General features: G+C 39.6%; 1 protein-coding gene across 1 annotated transcript in view; it reads right to left on the reverse strand.

Moving 5' to 3' along the window:
- Nucleotides 1-1870: 1870 nt before the first annotated feature.
- Nucleotides 1871-22707, reverse strand: part of SUPT3H (SPT3 homolog, SAGA and STAGA complex component) — a 252076-nt gene continuing 231239 nt past the window's right edge. Inside the window, exon 12 of the mRNA XM_088520123.1 lies at nucleotides 1871-2071. Coding sequence (XP_088376249.1) covers nucleotides 2030-2071 — 42 coding nt within the window. The 3' untranslated portion in view covers nucleotides 1871-2029. The remainder of the gene's footprint in view (nucleotides 2072-22707) is intronic.

A 22707-nucleotide genomic window follows, 5' to 3' on the forward strand; every position in this document is an offset into this window, starting at 1 on the left:
ATGTATGTTGAGTCTTCATTCTCTGGGACTTTAAGTAGAGCAGTAAAAAATAAGTGCCAGTATTTTCCTTGCCTATGCACATTTTAAAATGTAAAATCTGGGAGAGATACAGCTATGGAAGGAATTTTGATTCCAGTACCCAGTGCCTGAAATGGTTTCTTCTGTCTATATCCCTGCAGATCGAAACCAAATACAATAAATGCTGGTGTCTTTTTAAAAAGTCTGGATGTTTACAGCAAGCATATAATTTTCCATGATTAAGGACGCCAACAAAAATAAGGATGATGATAAAAAGAAAAGTTTAATCATACATTTCAACAAGCACAGATGGGACATCAGAAAACTTCCCCTCCTGTTTTACATACTGCATTGTACACATTACTTTTAGTCCTTTACACAAAGATCAATTCCAGAAAACAGAACTGTAAGCAGGTAAAAGAAAAAAAGCAATTTATGAATGCCAGTAATAGTTGATGTATAAAGCTCACATTTACTATATTTTGGTTACAAGGGAAAGACGCTTTTTCTGGTCATTGAAAATATATATATGCATTTTAGAGTTTTCACAAGCAGGTCCAGGTTTTCACAGCAGGGCAATGAGGTCACTTATAAGTGACTTCGGTGGCACAGAGGAGAAACGTGAGGAGTCGTGAAGACCTCCCATACAAAGCAATGGGAGAGGATGGCTGCACTATATAAAAGCACTATTTTATTGATCTCCTCTGGATCCCTTGAGTGCTCTGCCTCAATTTGATGTTTAAGTCAGATTTTTAGCCTGCACGAAGAGCCACTGAGGGGGATCCTTGGGCCAGCGGGAGACCCCAGGGACACAGGCAGTAAATACTGGAGGAAGGACCGAAGCGCAAGCCCTTTCCTCTGGTCAGGCATCACAGTGGTTAGCTCTGTATTTGTACAGTTTTTTTATGGAAAGAAATGAATGTGTCAGCAAGGAAAGTGAAGGCTGCAGGAGCTGGGAATGGCTGCAGGAACCATAGAGGGAAGGACTGAAATTTACAGAGGAAATCTGAAATGAAGCACAGTAGACCAAAATATAAAAAGTCAAAAGAAAAAAGAAAAGAGCCCATTCTTCTTCAACCAAATTTAACAGCAGCGTTGCCTTCATTAACAGCAGAGACAACTTTGCTTCCTGCAGCACATACTTGAGCAAGTATATAACTTAAAACCTTTGCTGAGGGCACTCGGATAGATAGGGCTGTTCAGGTCCTTAAGGCTCCACTTCCCAAGTAGGGCCCAATTCATTGCCAAATCCCTGCACATCTCTCGGGAGAGAGACGGCTCCGGCCCATGGGGAGGGATGCAATGAAAATAGAGATGTCAAAGTGAAGAATTTGGGGCTGCGCATTTAAGCCTATTGCTTCTCCTCCCCCCAGGAAAGACAGAAAACAAACAAATTTGACTCTGAACGTGGTATCAAAAAGCTCCTTACTGGATCACACTGGGCTATGCTGTTTGAACACTACCTAAAAATAAACCGAGAGGAATCACTAGAAGAAAACAAGCCTGTTCCTTTCTCTCCTTTTTTTTTTTTTCTTTCCCCCCTTATTTTTAAATTACAGGACTCTGCAGCTCATTCCATCTTTGGCCTCTTTTTACCCTCTGCTGCTGTGTGAAGCACCCCTACCCAAACGGACTTCCCCACATGTAAATCAAAACGCCCCGGCACAGGAGGCAGCGCGCGGCAAGCGCCCGGGCGCTCACAGGGCCGTACAAGCTGCATTCTTGTCCACCTACACTCTCCCCCAAACATCCTGCCATTAATTAGCTCTACGTTCCAGCTAGTAAACAAGAATAACGATTGAGGGGGCTGGAAAAAAAAGAAAGAAAAAAAAAGAGACAGAGGCAGCCAGAAGATAGTCACAACAGATCAGCCCACTCGCCGGTGCGCGGAGCCATTGGAGTTTGTGGGTTTTTTTATTTTGTATTTCTTTTTTTTTCTCTTTCCACGGAGGGGAAAAGCAAATCACCTTAATATAACGCTGTCTTTCCTGTTGCTGCGGCCACATCCATTTTAGCAGGCTAGAAAAGTCATCCCGTTTCGGCGGTAGGCACTCTGTCAAAGAGAGAGAAAAATCTGCAATGAATTATCACATCAACTCAAACAAGGGCAGAAGGCAGAGAGAAAGGCAAGGCTTGCTTCCTGTTTTGCCGACTCTTCTGGCTGCAATCTAATAGCAGGCTTAATCCGAACATTTCTGGTAGGGAAGTTGTAAGCGACCGCTTTGTCTATTAAAAAATCAGTGTGGTTAACAAGTGGTTAGGGGCTCTATTTCAGGAGGGCAGGAGATATGCAAAAATGCAACGTCCTATTTTGCTAATTGCCTGCAAAATGGATGAGGCCAAAAATACACTATTAGGCTGAATCTGTTTGTCCTTTGTAAGCATGTGTTCTCTATTCACTATGCTCCAGAATCTCTTCAAACTCACATATCTTAATAGTCTATCAATTACTGAATCATTATAGTTTTTTCCAAGCCTACTTTATAGTCTGGGCCAAAAGCTATGTAAACAGACACTGGTATAATCCCCTGCCTCCCACCCCAACCAAATGAATCTTAAAGAAGCTCTGGTCAGTGCAAAACAATTTGATAACCCATATATTGTAACCTGGGATCAAGTGTTTTCCATGATAAAGAAGAGCTAAATAGTACTTGAGAAAAGATTTTGACAAGATATGGTGACATTTTCTCTCTAAAATAACTTTCATTCTTTATTAACATCTCTTTCTGAATCAGTATAGGAAGGTATGATTTCTTTTTACCCAGAAACATTGGAAACCCTATATTTTAAGGGAATATTCTCAGTTAAAAATTGTATTGCTAAGAATATTTTTAGAGAGTAATAATAATATTTCAATTTTGGAGGAGTTTAAATACTTCTTCTCTTTGTGGTTCACCTTCAGTAGTCATTCAGTTTTGCAAATGAAACTATATTTATATTTATTTCATTACAGTCACTGTTTCATCACATTTATTTACTGCCACTTATGTTTGAGCCTTTGGGAAGTGGGACATATAACTGCCACATTTAGTTACCTTGTACCAATTTCTAAATTAATTTTAGTGAGATCAATTTCTCCTCTTTAAACTAGAATTGGAAAAGTATCATTAAAACAGAGCAAAGGATAACCTCTAACAACTTTGCATATAAACAGTATTTGTACTGAACTGCAAGGAATTAGTCTCAGAAACAGCATTCAGAGAGACATTTACAGACTCTGAATATGCAAAAAGAAATAGGTACAAGATGTTTATTATAGCATCCTTTGCATTAACACCATACTTCAGGGTTGAGCTGTAGCAGCATGTGGTATTAAAGAAGAGAATAACAGCTCTGGGATATAGAGCCAGTCATCAGACAAGACAGCATCACCACAAACAAAAAAAAAAATCCCAAGACTCTATACCCAAACACAAAATACACCAAAGCAAACTAGCCAACAGTTTTGAAAGGATCCAAAATATTCCCACAACCATGAGCAGCAACTCCAAAGGAGTCTGGATCTGCAGCTCGCCCAAACCATTATGGCTGGCGCTTGGAAACCTATGCAAAAGTAACGTTTTTCGCTCTTCGACCCTGATATTTTTACAGGACTTTACAACATTTAACACATAAATAAAATATCTGGGGCTGTTGGGCAGGTTTTGCAGAGCTAAACGAACCCAAGTGTGAAGCTGGATTCACATTCAAGAGAACAGTTGGAGCTTGTGAAAGGAAGTGTAGTTGCCCAGCAAGGCTGGGCTTGGCTGGGTTCACCTGGGAAATAATTGAGCTTGAAATTTTCCAAAATGGGCAAATAGAGAGTTAGCTCTATCCCCGCAAAGGCCATCTTAGAAGAATCTCAAGCAGGGAGGCCAACACATTTGGAAAGGTGGGCACACTCACCAGGCTATAGTTAGCAATATATTATAGTTAGTGTGGCTATAGTTAGTACCAAAAACTATTTCCTACTGAACTCCGTGTTTCACATACTTTTAACTTTCTGAAACATGTGCCCTTGGGCTGAAATTTCCTTTGCTTTAATCTCTGCCTGAAGTTCAGTTTCTTTGGAAAGGACCAAGAGAATTCCTGAAGCCATTCTGAAGGTTCAGCAATAATGAAAACAACACTTCTTCCCCAGCCAAACAGAGTGATTCTGATATACGCATATTTTATTACAGAATTTAGTCATAAATTGTAACATTTTCCCCCTCAAAAGACTTCATTTTCAACTTCAATTTAAAGGTACCTGTTTGAAAAATCAGCATTTCATGGGAGTTTGATTCATCCTGGTCCATAACAAGGTAACTTCTTCTCCTTATGATAAATAACTAAATAATAAAGCTTTTGCCTCCGAAATATCCTATTTCTCCTATAGTTCCACATTACGACATTTATCTAAAAGATACATATGGCTTAATTCATGATACTAGAAGATGTATCTTTACATAGCAAGAGCTATGAAAAGAAACCGCAAGTTGTTCTTTACAAAACCTATATATATAGGTGCACTAGCAAGAGATAGCCTGTGCGTATATGTGAGAGTCATTTACTGTGGTTTAATGTAATGTAAAGGGCTTGAATAAGATTTTTGAGGTGCTTTTTTGCCACTTTGGAAGCATCAAATTCTAAATAAAGGACTGTTTGGCTCAGAATTTCAGATAGAGGATGCTGCAGGCTCTTGATGAAGGATGATGGTAGCCCATAGCCATATGCGTTTTGTTGGTATAGTGCAATGTCATATATGGTATAGTGCAATGAGGGTGACAGAGCACTGGAACAGGCTGCCCAGAGAGGTTGTGGAGTCTCCTTCTCTGGAGATCTTCAAAACCTGCTTGGATGCAGTCCTGTGCCACGTGCTCTAGGTGTCCCTGCGTATGCAGGGGGGTTGGACTAGATGATCTCTAGAGGTCCCTTCCAACCCTAAGCATTCTATGATTCTATGATTCTATGTCAGGAGATATCATTGGCCCATATTTCTTCTGTTATGGACTTGATTAGTGAAGTTACCACCTTGGAATTTATAAAACATATATATTTTTTTATTTTTAATACATGAGAAATCCCCTATCTTGATACAAATTACACAGTTTACCTTCCCCAAACAAATTCCCATTCATGCTATGAATGATATAAGGTGATATAACTTTATTTGGTTAAGTTAGCTCTTGCAGAACCTCTTCCCAATCCTTGTTCTCATAGGGTAAGATCGAACATCCTCTCTTCTTACCTTGCTAAAAGTGAGACGATAGATTGCTCCTTACCCTAACTAGATCCTAAGCAGGCTGGACCAAACTAAAATAATCTATGTGACCCTTCATCTTGCATTCTTTAGCCAGTCTGCTCTTGCCATGTCCTCCTATGCAGGGGAAAGGCACGGATGATTTTGCTGGTAAATACTCTACTTGCCCATCTAGTGGGTCATGTCATGTGGTGACATGAAGGCATTTTTTCATCTTTTTCGGACAATCTCTTGAACCTTCTCTTGGTTTTGCCATTTGCAAGAAACACAACAACCCCAAACCACATCAGTTAAGCCATGGCACTGCACTTTTCAATGCATCCTCTCTCTGTCCACTTCACTAAAACGCAAACGTGAAACAGTTGTGCCTTTAAATTATAAAAGCACTAGATTTTGATCTAAAAACTTCTTTCTCTGAGAATGTGATCATTATGTAGTCAATGAGCTTCATTTTTTCCCCCAACATTCTGACGGGAGTGAAGCGATATTCACTTCTGCTAGTCATCTAAAAGCAAAATCATGCTTTCCCTTTGCTTTGGATGACTATAGGCAAAAAACAACAACTTAAAAAGGCAACTTTCTTAAGAGTTGTGGAAAAAAAGGCCTTGGTCAAGTAATTCCTCCAACTTCATAGAAAAGTCATCCATTCTCTACTCCCTCTTTTGTCCTGTCTCTCTCCTACAGAGAGAGCATGTTGTGGCACGCTATGAAAGACCAAGAAGCACCATTCCATGAAGAGGAGCAAAACTCCCATCCCTGCAGCAGGTCACACAAAGTGAAACATGGCTAACTGAAGAGTTAGTATGGCCAACTTATTGGGCAGAACATCACACGTTCCTTAACACAGATATACCGAAGCTGTGATTTACACAACCAAACCCAAGCCAAACCCGAAGACGGGAGTATTGCTCAATTTGGGAATATATCAGATTCAAAAGCAAAGACCTCTGAACAGGTACCTTAGCTAGAAATGGTTTCCAGTTAACAATTTATAGTAGTGCATAACTTACTTCACAGCTGTAACATGATGAGAAAGAATAATTTTGGCACGAGAAAGAAACAGCTGTGACTTTTGAGTGGGCTGATGTGAGTTAAATTCTTATTTGGGATAAAATTTGGAAAGCCTGGAGTAAAACATCTCCAACGGACATCCTAGACACTAAAATTTATTAGGCCAAATCCTCAGCTGGGTTAATTTTGCAGTTCTGCTTACTTTAAAGGTGAGATACAATTTCATACCACTGGAGAATATGGTCTGTTTTATCATTTAAAGACAGTAAATCTTGAATTATGGGTACCATACAAGCAAGTTACAGAACTGCATTTTTAAAAGTCACAGTCTGCCTTTCTTGTTACCCTTGTGTATGTGTGTGGGCAAGTGGTTTAATTACAATACATGAAGTGGAATGGCAGACAGAGACATCAAAATCAAAGAGCAAATCCTGGCTGAACTTCATTAGCAAACATAAATACAAATAGGCACATCTTGTTTGTGACATGCCACGGCCTTTTCCTCCTTTGGTAATTTTGCTCTATTCTCTGATATTTGCATAAATGTAAATTGAACCATATGACATGACAGGGTTTATGACAAGGGAATCATATGCAAAACTTGTTTTCATTAAGTAATTCTCTTCATGCAGTCTTACAGCGTTATTGTGAAAATCAGGCAGGATTAGATCCCAGACAGTGAAAGCCTTTATTTAAGAACAGTGGAGGGAGCCCTGCCCTTTAAATAAGAGACATTCTTGGATCAGACTCTGGCTGGCAGGATGGAAAAAAGGATGTAGCATTAACTTTCATTCCATTCCAAATAACCTGGAACCCATAAAATACAATGATTCCCTAAATCTGCTCCCTTTTCTCCTTGTTTGTTCTTTCCATTTTATTTGTGGAATGTTAACTTTGAAATTTCATTAGCCCCCATAATATCAAACGAGTCATTCTGGGTCGATTCATATTTCTTTGTACATGGAAACATCTACATAAAAATCCTGTCATTAAAAGGTTGCTCTTCTAATTTTCCCAGCCTGCATAGGCAAACCACATGCAAAGAAGTGTCAGTTTATTTGGAGATTAAAATAATAATTAGTTTAGGAGGCAAAATATAAGCAACATTGTTTGAAAAAGAAAATCCATATGCTGTTTAGAATTAGCTGCTTCTGTTTAGGGCTAAATAAATGTATGTGTATATAACCTCTCCTTATTAAAAGTACATACATGTTACAAAAGAAATATAATGCATAATTCTTGCTCTCCAATTTAAGACAATAGCACTGAATGCTCCAATTCTACAAACCCATCTTTAATCAGTAGCCAAAGCACAGATGTCTGATATTATTCACAGAATGAGGGAATGTTTTATGTATATAATGCCTAGTATATGGTTAATGAGCAATAACAAATCCCATATTTATATGTGCAAACACACAGGCTTAGCGGATTACAAACTTGGGCTATGCACCAAATGATGTCCTCTGCTGTATTCACAAATTCTCACAAATTTCATCTATGATGGGGCCAGACTGATGCGCTGACAGCTACAACATCCACTTATCCACACAGCAGTGATCACTCTGGAAGCACAACCACATTTGTTCTGGAACTAGTCCCCAAGGAATCACCGTTAGGTGTGAGAAACACACGCACAAGTTTCATTACTCCAGTTGGTTTCCTGAGTGCTCAGTTGGCCAGGAAGACCCAACCAAAGCACCATGGGAATACCTGTCCTCCAGGAATGATGCCGAGATCTCCAGCATCTTCCCATGCACAGCCGTGACCATCAAGCTCTGTAAAAGTAGGGCCCCCATAAACTGCCCTTCAACAGTTCATAACAAAAAGCTTTCCAGCAAAGTCAGTTCTGGGCTTCTGCTTACTTTTTATCTGCCAGCAGCGTAAACTTCTTTGATAATCGCATAAAATGGTTTTGCTGTATCCAGGAACGGGATATATCCAGGATATGTTATCCAAATCTGCTAAAGAATATAGGCTAGATCCAAAAGCTCCAACATTTCTGCTGCTGGGGATAAGGCAAAATTTCCAAGGTTGATGGGAACACAGGAGCTCCCAGGAAGATGGCCTCAATGTTTTGTACATTTACCTCTGTGCAACACCACTCACATTTTCATATGGAAAGGAAGAAAATTTAAAGCTTTTCTTGCTGTCCTTCTTTGGCCTAATTTGCGATGTTGTAGTTAACTAATGAATGCTGTTGTCAGGGCTGGGTTCGTGTTATAAAGAAGAAAAACAAGGCAAATGGATCACAGCTCCTGTTGCAGGAAGAACTGGGTTGTGGGGGTGGGGTACTGACATCTGCCAAAAGAGAAAAAAAAAGGAACAAAAATGGTAGGGAGAGAAAGATCATTTTGAGTTTCTAAGAGGTACTGTAAACAGTGGAGAAAGAAAGAAAAAAAATGGAGCAATAAAACAATACTTGGCAGCCAGCTTTGCAAAACAAACATATTTTCACAAAGTTCTTCCCATCAGTGCCACCAGCTTTAACAGACTCATTCGTCCAAGAACAAGAAATTCTTTTTGTTAAAGAAGATGCTGCTTAACATGCTGAAGGAAATTCCTCTTTTGAGCCTAACTTCACCCAAATGTTCTCAGCTCACAGACAGCAAGAGGAATTCCTTCCCCATGGCTGCAAAAACCGTAGCTGAGTTCTGTGGTCACCTCTCCTCATACCAAGGGACACGCTGACATCTGATCAATTCTTGTTGTGGTAGGTATAAAGGCTCGCAACTGCCTGCCCGTGACATGCCGCTTCCAAAGCGCCCACGTGTCCTCCCCAAGGTGCTGGAGGGTGGTGTGCACCACTGGCATGGTACACAACACTCCACAACAGCTCCATGGTAGCCCACATCTCCTTGGGAGCATCACAGCTGGTTTCCTAAAATTTCTCCTTAAGTCAAACTGGTGGCAACGCTCTTGACCAGACACTAATGTCTTCTTTTTGGATGTGTCTAAACTTGTAGGTGACTTTATTATACCTGAGAATGATGCTGTAAGCTTTGAGATGTATGAAGAGAAAGCTTTGCTCTATGGCTGGATCCTGCAGACTACGGTTTATGATTCAGGACTCTGCACAGATACTTAGTCACACAATTCCCATGTGAAAACTTACCACTAATAATAAAAACCCTTTCTACTTATGATGCAGACTAATTCAGCATGAAACATCCTGGATGGCCTCGCTCCATGGATGGCTTTTCTAAACCTTTCAAGGTTTCTTTTTGCTGCTGGAGAGCTTTGAGTTTTTGTTCTGTAGGAAGCGTCAGAAGAGAGTTAAATTCTTCTTACATGTCGCGACTGTTCACAGGCACAGCATTTGATTTTTAGGGAATTTATTTGGAAACAATATGGTTCAGTAGTCTGAGTATGAGGGCAGGAGCCAGGGCTGGGCTCTGCTCCCAGCTCTGACACTTACTCGCTGTGTGGCCTCAGACAAACCACTTAACATTTCTGTGTTTCAATTTGCTCCGTCTTTGAGATACAAATACTATCACTCACTTAAGACTGTTTTGAGGACTGAGGATTGATTATAGAGCTAATGTGGGGTACTTTGAAAATACCCTGTGCTATTTAGTAATTATTATTTTCATTGCATTATGTCTTCCATTGTAATGGCTCCAAACCAGATCTACAGCAAAGGATGCTGAAGTGGGCAGCTAGGAGGACAGGATGGGATGGGTACTGCTTTGAAGTAAATTTGCTGATTTGAGAAAAAAGGATAGTCTGTCTATATTTAATTCTTGAAATTGTTGACCAGTAGTACCGAATCACAGTATCTAATGCCGTTTTGCAACGTGCTTCTCTCTTCGTTCCCCAAAACTCTTCCATGAAGGCTCTTTTCGCAGTACGTGCCATCTGCATTCCTCCGTTGAGTCAACGCAACGTTTTTAACAGGGAAATAAGAGCTGAACCAACAACGCGAGGCACAAAGCTAGCCTGCAAACAGCAATTTTCTCAGGCTCCAAGGCCCTTCGCCGGCCGAGGCACCCGGGTGCGGCCACCCCATGCGTGGCACCGGTTCCCATCCGCCGCGCTCCGCTGCAGCCAGCGGGCTCCTGGCTCGCCATGGTGGTGGGAGGTAGGAGGAACTAAGGTAATGCATCAGTGGTTGCCAGTGAAGGAGATGGGAAGAAAAAAAGCAAAAGAAATATACTATTTCAATCAAAGTCTGAAATTTGTAGAAGTGGTTTTGGTCTCAATATAGAAAAAATATTTATCCAAGAAACTCCTACTCGGGTGCGAACATCCTACTTCTAGTGGGATTTTGTTTGGCAAAGTGCTGTGAAAGAGTGGAAGCTAATACAGAGCATGTCTATAAACAAATATATTTATTTAGTACAGATTGACACATTCACTAGAGTATTTCAGTGATTACACGTGTAAAACTATTTCCTATAGTGGTTTCCTTTTGTGATTCTGCTAATTTATTCAATCCACCCCGTTTTCATGCATCAAATGTTATGAGCCATTTCAGCCACCCAGACTGAAATGTGCGTTTGGAGACTACATGCCTGTTTTTTCATTTCATCATCTACACATAATTATTTGGTGATATTAGGAATTTGAGCTCAAATGGAAGCCAACCAACATTTTAATAGCTTAAAAATCATACAAAATGAAGTCTGCCCTGAGGTTAATGAATAGGAGCCAAATCTTGAGGCTCTCACTCATTTTTTACTCACTCCTTATTCAGGCAAAAGTTGAGTCAATTGTAGTTGGACTGATTAAAAACAGAAGAACATACATTTGGAGCTTTCTCTCAGGTAAAACTGAATAAATTATCTAGGATTAGGCTTTAGAATGACATCCAATAGGATACTCTCATAAGTATTTCTGTAACACATTGGAAAAAAATCCAAGTGCTGATGTCATTTACCTACGCACAAGCATTCTTCAAAAGCAGAATAAATTACTATGCAATACAAGGTTTTATGACATTTATATTAGAGGGAGTCTCAAATCAAAATATGCTTTGTGAACTATCCCTTGTGAACTTCTGAAGACCGAGTTCAAATCTAAACTTAAAAAATGTTGCATTAAGTATGAAGGCCAAACACCCTTAACCTTCAAAAAGAAGCTCCATCCCTAATTTGATTTCTCCCTCTAATCCAGGTATATATTGGTATATATTGCAACTCTTTGCACAGAATGCAAAGGTCATTTCTGTTAAGCAGTTAACAGCTTACTTGTGACCAGCGATAATCATGGGAAGATTCTGCTCCCTTAAATAACAACTTGACATTGGCCTTTGCAAGCTGGACCATTGTAGGGATGCATTAATACAATTCAAACAGCATTTAGGCATGAAGAAAGCAGTAGGAAGTACACATTTATTCAACATATGCAAAGTGAGTAGGAAGAGAAGGAAAAAATCTGCCCCAGAATCGATCTAGTCCTCTGATTTGGTCTGCATGATCATGACCCTGTTTCTTATCTCTTGACAGCATGCAATTAGGTTCTCAATGCTGAGACATGCTGAGCAAATTAAGAGTTAGGCTGTGGGTGGCTCCTTCACAAAAATAAAGCAAAACAACACAAAAAGAGAAAAAGCGGGAAAATGTAAACAGAATAGTCTTCTCCTCGTCACCACCCATACTGTACACCTGCCACTTCCCAAGCTGTAGTGATTGTCCCTGCTGCTCCAAATAGTCCTCAGATGTGAGAGATAACCTGCAGGATGGACATGCTGCTTTGGGTGTGTCGACATTTTGGGTATTTGGGTATCTCAACACCCATTAAGAGCACTGGTGGCACCTCAGCCAGCATGTGAAGGCTGCTCAAAACCTTGAAGGCTCTTCCATAAGAGAACTGTGTATATGAGAGAGTCCTTGGTATACACCTTATTCAAAAGGTAATATCAAGAGTCATATCAAAAGGGTTATAATCAAGAGTTTCTGGCAATTTATGAGTGACTAGTTTCTTGGCAAGAGAGTATCAGCAAGAAAGCATCAAGAAACTTGGGATCCCAAGGAAGACCAGGCCTTTTTAAAAATCGTATGAAATCACATTGCCATTCATATGATGAAAAAGCTGCTTGACAAGAGGCTATGGCTTCCAAATCACTCTGATGGTGCCTCAAGTTATGCATAAATTGGGGAAATCTTTCTTTCTGTCTAGTACTAATCAGCCTAATGTGTTGGCAAAGTGGCCCATCCTGGAGACACGGGGCAGTTGCTCAGAGCAGCAGACTTCCAAAATGTTCTGTCAAGAATTGAGTAGAAACTACTGAGTCATTTCTGATTGACTGGTCTGTGGAGGGGCCAATGATATTTACTTTGCGAGGAAAATGAAAGACTTTCATATGATACATGTCGCTTAAATGAAGCTTCTTTTGAACATCTGGACAGATCGATACCATCGATAAGATCTGATCAGCCTAATCAAGCATATCTAAGTGTCTCTTCTTCAGTACCTTTACCTCTATTTATTTATTATTTTATTTATTTTCATCCAATTTTATAGAAGAAATATAGAAGAAATGCATATCTATAATAGTGATACTTGTCTGGAAACAAACTGGCCAGGCCATGAGATTCTTCTGGCTGATTGCCATTATTCAATCATTAAATATAGGCTTACAGATAGGGATATGGATTACCTGCTTGTAACTCCATCAAGGGTTTTCCATGATATCAGAACCCATATTTTTTTAATAACACTGAAGAATATTTAAATCCTGTACCAATTTTTTTTCATAAGTACTTCTTTGATGTATGAACATTTTGATTTGTGTGCATGCTGACACCAGAACAGCTCGATTGCTGCATGTTCATTTATCAAAGAGTGCAAGGTCAATCCTGTTCAGATGCAGAATTATTGCCTCAAATATATACTGAGCACTGATCATGTTACAGAGTGATACCTCCTGAGTACACAAAAACAGCAAATAAATACTGTAAACAAAGACCTAGTTAGGTCTCATTAAAACATATTGCTCCTAAACTGATAAAAGAGGCTTACAGTAAAAAAAGCAGAAAAGTGGCTGGGGAGTTATTGAGCCCCAAATGCTCAAATGTCCCGAATGCGCAAGAACATATTCCAACTCCTAGTCTTTAAGTAAAGCTAATAGGACCCAGTGGATCCAGACCAGAGCAAAGAGTGGGTGTGTTGTCTCAGTCACATTATTTATTGTATTGGTGTAACTCCCTTTTTTCTTTGTTTCTTGTCTTTCCTGCAGCGGAACGGCTGTTGGTAAGACAGGAGTGTCAAATCCAGGTCTTCAGCCTTGCAATAGTTCTGAATTTCCTGGCTTTTTTGGACTGAAATCAGATCCTTACCATCACTTGTGTGCACTTTGTTTGGGGTAATTGACATTAATTTTTGGGTTGCATCACTGACATCAATCAGTACAGTTCTCAGAGGACTAGAGTTAAGGGGCCACAATAAAAGGGCATGATATTGTTCCTTTTGTTTTATTTTTGGATCCCTTTGACTACTCTATACTTTTCCAGTGGATGTTGCATTCTTTTTGTGTGAGACAGCATGAAACACTGCTGCCTGTCTTGTTGAAAAGAGTATTTGGGTATTTCTGTAATGGCTATAGAGACTGGGACGACCAACACTGGTACAAATTCAATTCATACCTTTTGCCCATATAACACTTTGAAGAAGCTATGAAACAGCAACATATTTCTTCACAGAGATATGTTGCCCATTACAGATGTTTTCCAGATGGGAAGTGGAAGGTCACCTCCCGCCCCCTTCAACACATCAGTGTTCTCACATCGTGGAAGGCATCTACAAAGACAACAGGGCTGTAAATGATATTCCACAGAAGCCTCCATCAGCACGTACTATGAATGAACAAGCCTATTTCACTGTATGGGGCAGGAATCTGCAACACTGTAGCCTGCTTATGGTGAGGATTTTGACTTTTCAGCTTCCCATTTTACTGGCATACTGCACAAATCCTTTAGTAATGGGTCAAGGGAAGCCAGATGAAACTCCAGATACTAAGATTAGATTGCACAGATTAGCACAGATTTTAATGCCTTATCAGAGGTGGGGTTCAACACCTTCTCCCTCAAATCCTTATGAGTAAGGAGGGAAGTTTCCTCTCACATAAGATCTTGATTTTATGAAGGGAAGAATCTAAGGTACCTCAACAGGGCTACTCCTGTTTTGTGGCCATTGGTATGTAGTCACATGCACCACAGGTACTCATGGCCTTTGGACAGAGATGATCTGCTGCCCCAAGCTCTCTATCGCTGGTGTCAACATACAGTAACAGCTGTAATTAAAATGGACTTAGAAGCACAACTGGATCTTTAAGGGATGAGAGTTGTATTTCGAAACGCGCAGCGTCTACAATAGAAACTGCGTTTTCAGAAGATCTCAGGGCTTCTCAGCTCCCATTTCTCATGCTAGCAGTCTCATTCAAAAGTGTTCAGCAACCTAGGGGTTCTCAGTATGCTCTTCCTTTTATGAGTCCATCCGGATTTTGGATTTATAAATATTCTATTATATATAAAATATGAGAAACCTGTAACATTTCTACAAAATAAACTGTAATGTTGACATTTTGAAAGCCAACTATTAATCTTAGTTCTGTCACCCCTAGTCATTTCACTGGGATCTATGTGCCTAAATCTTTAACTAGGGTCGGAAATAAATCTTAAGTACTACTTATTTGTACTTCTTTACTCCTTGCTTTTCTATTCTAATTTCCTTCTTATTTTTCTAAAACATGTGTCACCACTAACTATTTTCCTAGAAACTATGAGAAAATCCCCAATAATCTGAAATCATTTCATTTTCTTCTTGTCTCCTGTTCAGCTATTCTCTATTCCTCCCTTTAGTAATTTTATTTCTAACTCCTTTTTTTTTTTTAACCAGCTCTCTTCTCTTTCACCTTAATTAAAACTTTCCCTTTATTAATCTCTCTCTCTGCACCTTGGCTCAGCTTATCCTGCCTTCCTTCCAAACCCGCTCTCCCATCTTTCCAATACTCATCACTCTGACTTCCTTTTGCCCAACACCTCTCTCTCTCTGCTCTTTATCTTTCCCAACCTATTTTTGCAGGTCCTTGTCTTTTATTGACATCATCTTTTCTGTAAAGAACTGAAAGGCTCTCTGTTTTGATATAATTCCATCCCAGCTTCATTCATCCTCTCCTGACCAACTCTTGGCTATACAATTATATTAACAGTCTTCGCACAAAATATACAAACGGGGTCTATTGGATTTAGGTCAGAACAAGTAGCAAAAGGAGAATGTAAGAGAAATTGAGCATATGTATACATTGAGTATGCAATTATTGAGTTTTTTGAGGAAAAGAAAGCAAGAGGGAGAGAGGAAAAAAAAAGTGAAAAAGTTGTATTGAGCTTCTCTTGTGCCTTGGTGAAGCACTGGGCTGCTGTAATGGTTCCCTTCCCTTGATCTTTTGCTAGACATGTGCAGCATCTCCCATAGCTCCAAGAAAATGATGGATATGATGGAGCAAAGTGTTTTCTTTGGGCAATAGTTACCCCTCCAAGGTGAGCAGTCCATGGTTGCCCACTGACTTTTGCCCATTGCAGGGGAGATGAAACTCAACCATCCCTATGGAAGCAATTCTTATTTTTTTGAAAACAGTTCATGGTGCTTACAACAGGTGATACTTCTGCAGCAAACAGAACTCATGACAAGGCAATATAAGCCTTGTCCAAGAGCAAAAAAAAAAGAAAAAAAAAAAGAAAAAAATTGTCTTGCTTGGTCCTAATACATCAAGCCTGGCTGCTGATTCAGCTTTGGCCTTCAAAACAACCAGCCAGGGTGGTGTTTTGGTCTTGTGGGCAAATTTTAATCAGGCATTAGGCAGAGTCAACCAAATAATTACTCATGGGCCGCTTGCCCAGTATTAAAAAGGAACAATTTGCAATCTTTGACAGATTGGATTTGAGCAAGCAGCAGAAGTGAAAGCAGCTATTGTCTCTCACCCAGCCTGGCTGAGACTTCCAATTTCTCCATTACCATGCCGTGTGCTGCGAAAAGGTCTGTCAAGCAACAGTCTCTCTAAACAAATTACATCAAAATTCCTTCTACTATGCCACATATTCAGTTTCTTTTCCAAAAAGAGCCACATAATAAGCTTCTAAAAAGGATATTGGTTATTACAGCACTCTAGATTTTCCAGGTCAAAGAGGTGAAAGGCATAGGCAAAGTAACTGAAATAAAATATTCTATAAAATATCTACATTTACGCACATACCAAAGATGGGATATGAAGAGATCGGTTGCTACACTGACCAAAATTCAGTTAACTATTTTGATCATCTGGTTGATGGAAGCAAGATTTAAGGCACCAGAGTTGGCTTTTTGTAATACCCAAGCAATTCAAAGCCAAACAGAGCTTAGCAGTAGCTGGATTCTTCTTTTTTCCCCACTCTTTCCTCGAAAATATATAAGCCAGATGATAGATACGGCAAAGAAATTTAACAAAAATGCCTATCGTACCATTCTCCACTATTTAAGACTAAAGGAGATACCTTTTTTTTCACACATTTCTTGCTGGGGTAGCTCAGTGATCAAAATGGAGATACGTAAAATGTCTTAATGCATTACTGTAAGGAAATTTTTAGAAATTGCATCTGTATCTCATACTTCCTAGAAAAATTAAGATTTTTGGAAAGAACATTTCAGTACCATTTGAGTCATGCAACATTGTTATACTGGTAGAGGGTAAAAGAAAAACATGTTTTTGATGCAGTTTTTTAAGGGACACTCCTTATTTTTCTAATTCTCAGAGGTGTTCAAAACCATATTTATTAGGAATTGTTTCTTCAAGAACTGTGCTTGTCAAGAGCATAACTGAAAACATTTTCTATTTTTTGATTTTCCAAGTTTTTAGCTGTACTGATGATTTTCCTCTAGCTGAGTGAAACTCTTTGAGAAAGAATGTGCAACTTAACATGTAGATTATTTTTAAAAAATTAAGACAGAGCAAAAAAAAAAAAAAAAAAAGAAATGAGCCAGACTGGTAGTCTAAGATGGGCACAAGGGAGCAGCAGCTTATCTTCTAATATGGGAAGGGACCAGCACAAGACCAAAAGTAAAGTAAGGAGGTCTAGCTAAGGAAACCAGTGGCTGTTCCCACTCCATAAGGCCTCAGGAACAGGCTCTGTTGGTGGGCTTTATGGAAGCCCATATGTGATCCTGCCCCCACCCCACACTTCCTGGCAAAAAAAAAAAAAAAAAAATAGTTGGGGTGGGCTGTGGTACCGCTTGCCTTCCTTCTGGGTGAATCCAGGAGGAAAGGATCAGGAAAAATTATAGGTCCTTTGCAAAAGCTCTGTGTGTTTATGATCACACCATCTGGAAGCAGTGATAAGCGTGCTATTAATGGAGGCGTTCCTGCAGAAGATCTGCCATGCCTATTAAAAACAGCCATGCAGTGTGCTGGCTCACGATACATGTTTGCTCTAATTTCCTCCCTGACTTTTCATTTCTAAAGCCGTCAATAACCCGTTAACCTTCTTGGCACAGAAAGTCTCGAACCAAGTCTACTTCAGCTTGGATTTTGAACATGAACTGTCATAGCCAATACCAAAGTCTAAGTTTACAATACCCAGTTGCCCTAATCCGGTAAATCATGCTATAGGTGGTTTTCTCATTGCTTAAAGGGAGCTCTTCTTTGCATCATAAACCAGGGTATAACAATGCTGTTATGTGATAGCCTAAAATTACGAAATTAATTTCATGGCAGAACAGACACTGTTCTTTACTGGTAACTGACAGTCTGATCCTGCAGTTTTCAATGGCCAGAAGTGTCCTGTAATCAGGAGGATTGCTCATATTCATACAGTTTGAAGCCAAAAGGGAAAATTAGATCATCTAGTCTGACCTCCTGTGTACCACAGACCACAGAATTTCAGCCAGTTGCCCTTATTTTGGGCCAGTAATCAGTTTAACAAAAGCATATTTTCCAGAAATTCATCTGACCTCCATTTGGAGTCATCAGGAACTAGACAATGTAGAACTCGGCCTTTTTTCATAGTTAATTCCTTTGTGCCTTCTTTCAAACTCGAATTTCTCTGGTATTACTTTTCTACATAAATGCAAGTTATAAGATGAGAAATTATGTCAGTCTCTACAAAAATGGCAACATTAACGTGAAAAGAACAAGTCCAGTTCAGATAGTAAGAACCCCTCGGGCCACATGCACCAGCTGATCCGGATGTGCTTATTATTGAATTTACCAAAGTGTCCGAGTTAGGTACCAAGGAGATGTGTAGTACATCTGCACAAGCATTTAGTTTGGATCCAGAGCACCTTTTGGAAACAAATCTCCCAGTCATCCATGCACTTCCATGCACTATGTCATGGTTTCAGAGTACACTAACTGGACTCTTTTCAGAGAGAGTCAAATCAAGGCACTTCGACCACCAACAGCATTCAGTCAACAGGGACAAACTTGACCTTGCACTAGACTGCAGTGCAACCCTGAGATGCTTGTGGCATGAACTTCCACAGCAGCAATGGCTTTGTTTTCTGCACATCTTTGTGCCACTTGCAAATGTAGCCAAAGTCTCATTCATGCTGACTATGAAGAACCTTTCATCAGCAGCGTCAGAGAATAGAAAAATGGGATTTAATATTTTTTCTTTAAGAAAAATACTAATTGCAAAAATGAATTTGGGTGACAGAATAATCTGAAGAACATCACTGGCAGTGATAAAAAAGCAATGAAGAGGGTTCCACACTTCAGTGATATGTTTGTGTCTAGAAAATAAAACAACTCAGAAACAAATGGCTGATAGGAGAACTGCGAAAAAAAGGAAAGGGGAGAGAGATACTGATACTGAAGGACAAAAAATATGACCTAATAAATAACAGAACAACATTCAAGATTAGAAGTCTATTCCATATTCCACACAATTTTAAAAACAATTAGGATACATGTTTAGTCCATAGTTTTCTGCCATTGACTTCCAATATGAGGTCCAGGGGAGGAAGGACATGAATGACTACATCTTCAGAACCTGCATTCATTTATGCAGTAGAGTGACAAAGGTCAATAAAATATTTTATCCTAAAGCAGAGTTAAAATGACACATGCAATTCCCCAAAAGAGCACTTAAGGAAGTTGCTTTTTGTGGCTACCAACTCTGCCCGACCAGCAGGCCATGCTCAGCAAGAAGAGACAGAGCATAGGATGCAAGCACCGAACTACCAGAGAATGAGCAAAGACACAAACTGCAGTAAGAAGATGGCTAGATAAATGGTCACTTCGACGCAACCTTAATTTTGTCTAGGAAAGTTCCTGGATAGCACAAAGCTCAATGCATGCGAGTTGCACGGAATGGGTTTTTTTTTTATTGCAGAAGTCTGTAGGGAAGTTGCTGGCAGGGCAGAAGTAAAAAACTATTTCTGTCTTACTTCACCAAGCTTTTGTCAACTGAAAATTCCTATAAATATTAATTTCTGGAGCTTAAAGGCAGAATAATTATCAGACTGTCCAATGTAATCTGTTATATATCATGAGTCCTATCTGTTCTGTCTTTTCAGAATACAATAGTAACATACAACCTTTATAACAGAAAAAAAACAGTCACATTTCAGCATGCACCTTCAGAACAGGCTTTAAAAGTGCAAATCTCTCTCCAATGCTTTTTTCACTACACTTTTGACATCCTGTTCTTGATCAGGAATCTCCTTCTCCTGACTCCACTGATTTCAACCTTTCAAGAGATTGATTTTTTTTCCCATTTTCAATTCTCGCAATCTCTCCTTTCTGGGATGAAGCATCAGAGTGCTGAAATATTAGAAAAAACAATGGTAGAGACAAATACCAACATAAAACTGGCAAAAAAAACCCCTTTGATCTTAGCCTCTCAGCAAAGTTCTGGCAGGCTAGAGAGGCTTGAAATACAATGCAGAAAATTGTGGAGAGTTTACACTGTTCAGTGGCTTTCTGCAACGTCCAAGGTTGGAAAGAAGCGCTAATTTAAAAGGAGACTTTTAGTTTTTTTGGACTGTTGGGGAAGGTCATCAGTATTTACAAGAACCTTTCAAAGGACACACTTGGTCTTTGAATTCAAGCTACAGCTCAAAAAGAAACTCCAAGCAAAAGAGGGAACCTGAGAAGAGTAACAAGGCGATTCTGAAAAGCTTTTCAGGTCCTCATAAGTCTCTCTGGGTTTTAACTCCATGGCTGGTGATGCTAGATGTATGCAAAGAGTAATCAGTTCCAGGCCTGCAGTAGCAGTGCTCGCTTGTAATAGAGTAAAATTATAGTTTACTTAGGAACTCCGAATTGAGAAAATCTGACTATTTGGCAAAGAAAAGTATCAGGAAAGCAGAGGGGTGGAGAGGGAAAGGTTGCGAGGACTAAGAAAATTATACTGTTCAGACTAATTACACAATACAGGAGGACAAGAGCAGCGGAAGGATTAGAAAGCAAGCTTAAGAATACATGGATATGGCACAAGTCAGACCATGTGACAAGTGGTTCCTTCAAGGTACCTGGCACATATATCCCTAATCCACAGAGAAGTGTCCCTGGCACTGCAGTTAATTTTCACCAGCATATCGAGGCATTCGCTGATGTACGTGACAGTCTTCAAAATGTAATGTAATATCCTCCTGTCCCCAGTGGAAACCTCACCTTCCTCCTCAGGCCCTGGACTGATGCCATATGTGATCATCATCTGTACTCCAGCTTTCCCTGTCAATGCTGGCAAGGAAACCTCAGGCAGGATAATGCAAGAGTTAAAGCACCCCAGGGCTTCTATGCCAGCTCAAGCTCTCTACACTCTTCTGACTCCATGGTGGTTTAAATTTTCCTTCTCTCCTTCCTCCTCCACTGATCAAGGACACACATGGCTACCCAAAAGCAGCAAAGCCGTTCCACCAAAATTACTCTCCTTTAGTAAAGACCGCAAAAGACTGAAACACACAGCACTGTCTGCCACCACCCTATTCTAGCTGATTGTCTTTTAATAGCTCCACCAGAGCTGTGCAAAGGAATAATATTCCACATCCTCGACTCTCCTGGGCACAGCACGGACAGTCCCAGAGGACAGTGTGCCTTAGCTGAATCTGCTACTTTATGAGTAAAACAGGAAGTTCAGTCCTCTTTTATTGTATCTTTATTTTTCTGAAAGGCTGCCCAAACAGTTCCAAGTTGAGCTGAAGCAAAGTTATTGATGTCAAGAAGCCAAGATCTTTCGCCATGGTTTGCTGAATGAGGAAGGAAGAAAACTGTTTGTGCTCAGCTGTCCTCTGCTTCTCCAGGCTAGCTCTGAGCCAAAGAAGCAGGAAGAGGAGAAAGACGAATAAGTGAAAAGGGATAATGTTTATCTTTTAACAAAATCACAGCGTTCTGCTCCCAGGTCTAGCAGCCAAGACTCACTGTTGCATCTTTAAGACAGATAGTCTCTTCTCTGAGAGACGACAGGCTAATTATAGTGCTCCTGCCAGAGGGAACTCACACATGCAAACCATTATGTAAAATATAATTTTTTTTTCTTTAAGAATGCTAAAGATCATTAGACATGGTTTTTTCAATGCTAGAAAATCAAGCCAAAAATGAAAATAAACAGTTTCAAGTATTTGCAACATAATTCCCTCATGCATTTATGGAAATATAGTAAAAAGTGCCTTAAAAATGTGGTTTGACATTTCATGCTGCTCTGTTTTTCTCTTTTTCCAGTTCTAAACATTTGCCCTGTTGTCCTGTATCATTACAGCTTCATTTCAGTTTGGAATAGATGATGGAGGCGGCCTTTGTCATTTCTACAGAATTTTCAGGCATCAACTAGTAGGTTACAGAAAGTATCCCAAAGACTTGCTGGAAATCATACAAAGACATTAAAAATTCCATTCTGTATGAAACAAATGCAAGCTCATTGCATGCAAAGATGAAAGAACCTGTCATCAAGATAACTGCACATGCAGTACTGCTTCCCTAATGATGTGTTTTGGTAAATTCAGGGTAAAGTCATGATCTACTGCATTTGACAGCTAAAAACGTCAACTGAAAGTCAGCACAAACATTATATGAGATTATTACTTGTATACAGCCGTCTACATAAAATTTGGATTTAAAAGGAATACACAATACCATAAAACTGGGGATAATATATATATAATATGCACACACACACACACATATATATGTATATACATACATTTAAATACATACATATATATGTATTTACCATGGGCTATAAAAGTATTAGTAGCAACTAATGGGACTACTGCTTTGTTCTATCTTAACTACACTTCACCAGGAGGTAAATTTACTATTCCTTTTCATTCTGCATACAAATATAGTGTTTCTTACTGTCCTACTGTCTTTCTTAGTTATTCAATACATGTTCATGGGAATATGACCATGGACACTGCCCAACTGTTATTCAACAAATGACACAAATGGCCCCTAAACAGTTTCAGGGATGAAGCTATTTCAGATGGAAAAAAACACCACTTCTTGTGATCTCTCTTCACTCTAGAAGCAGTTTAATATACCATGA

Source organism: Tinamus guttatus, unplaced genomic scaffold (genome assembly GCF_059628265.1).
Source record: "Tinamus guttatus ecotype Peru unplaced genomic scaffold, ASM5962826v1 Tinamus_guttatus_pri_ptg000080l, whole genome shotgun sequence".
Lineage (NCBI taxonomy): Eukaryota > Metazoa > Chordata > Aves > Tinamiformes > Tinamidae > Tinamus > Tinamus guttatus.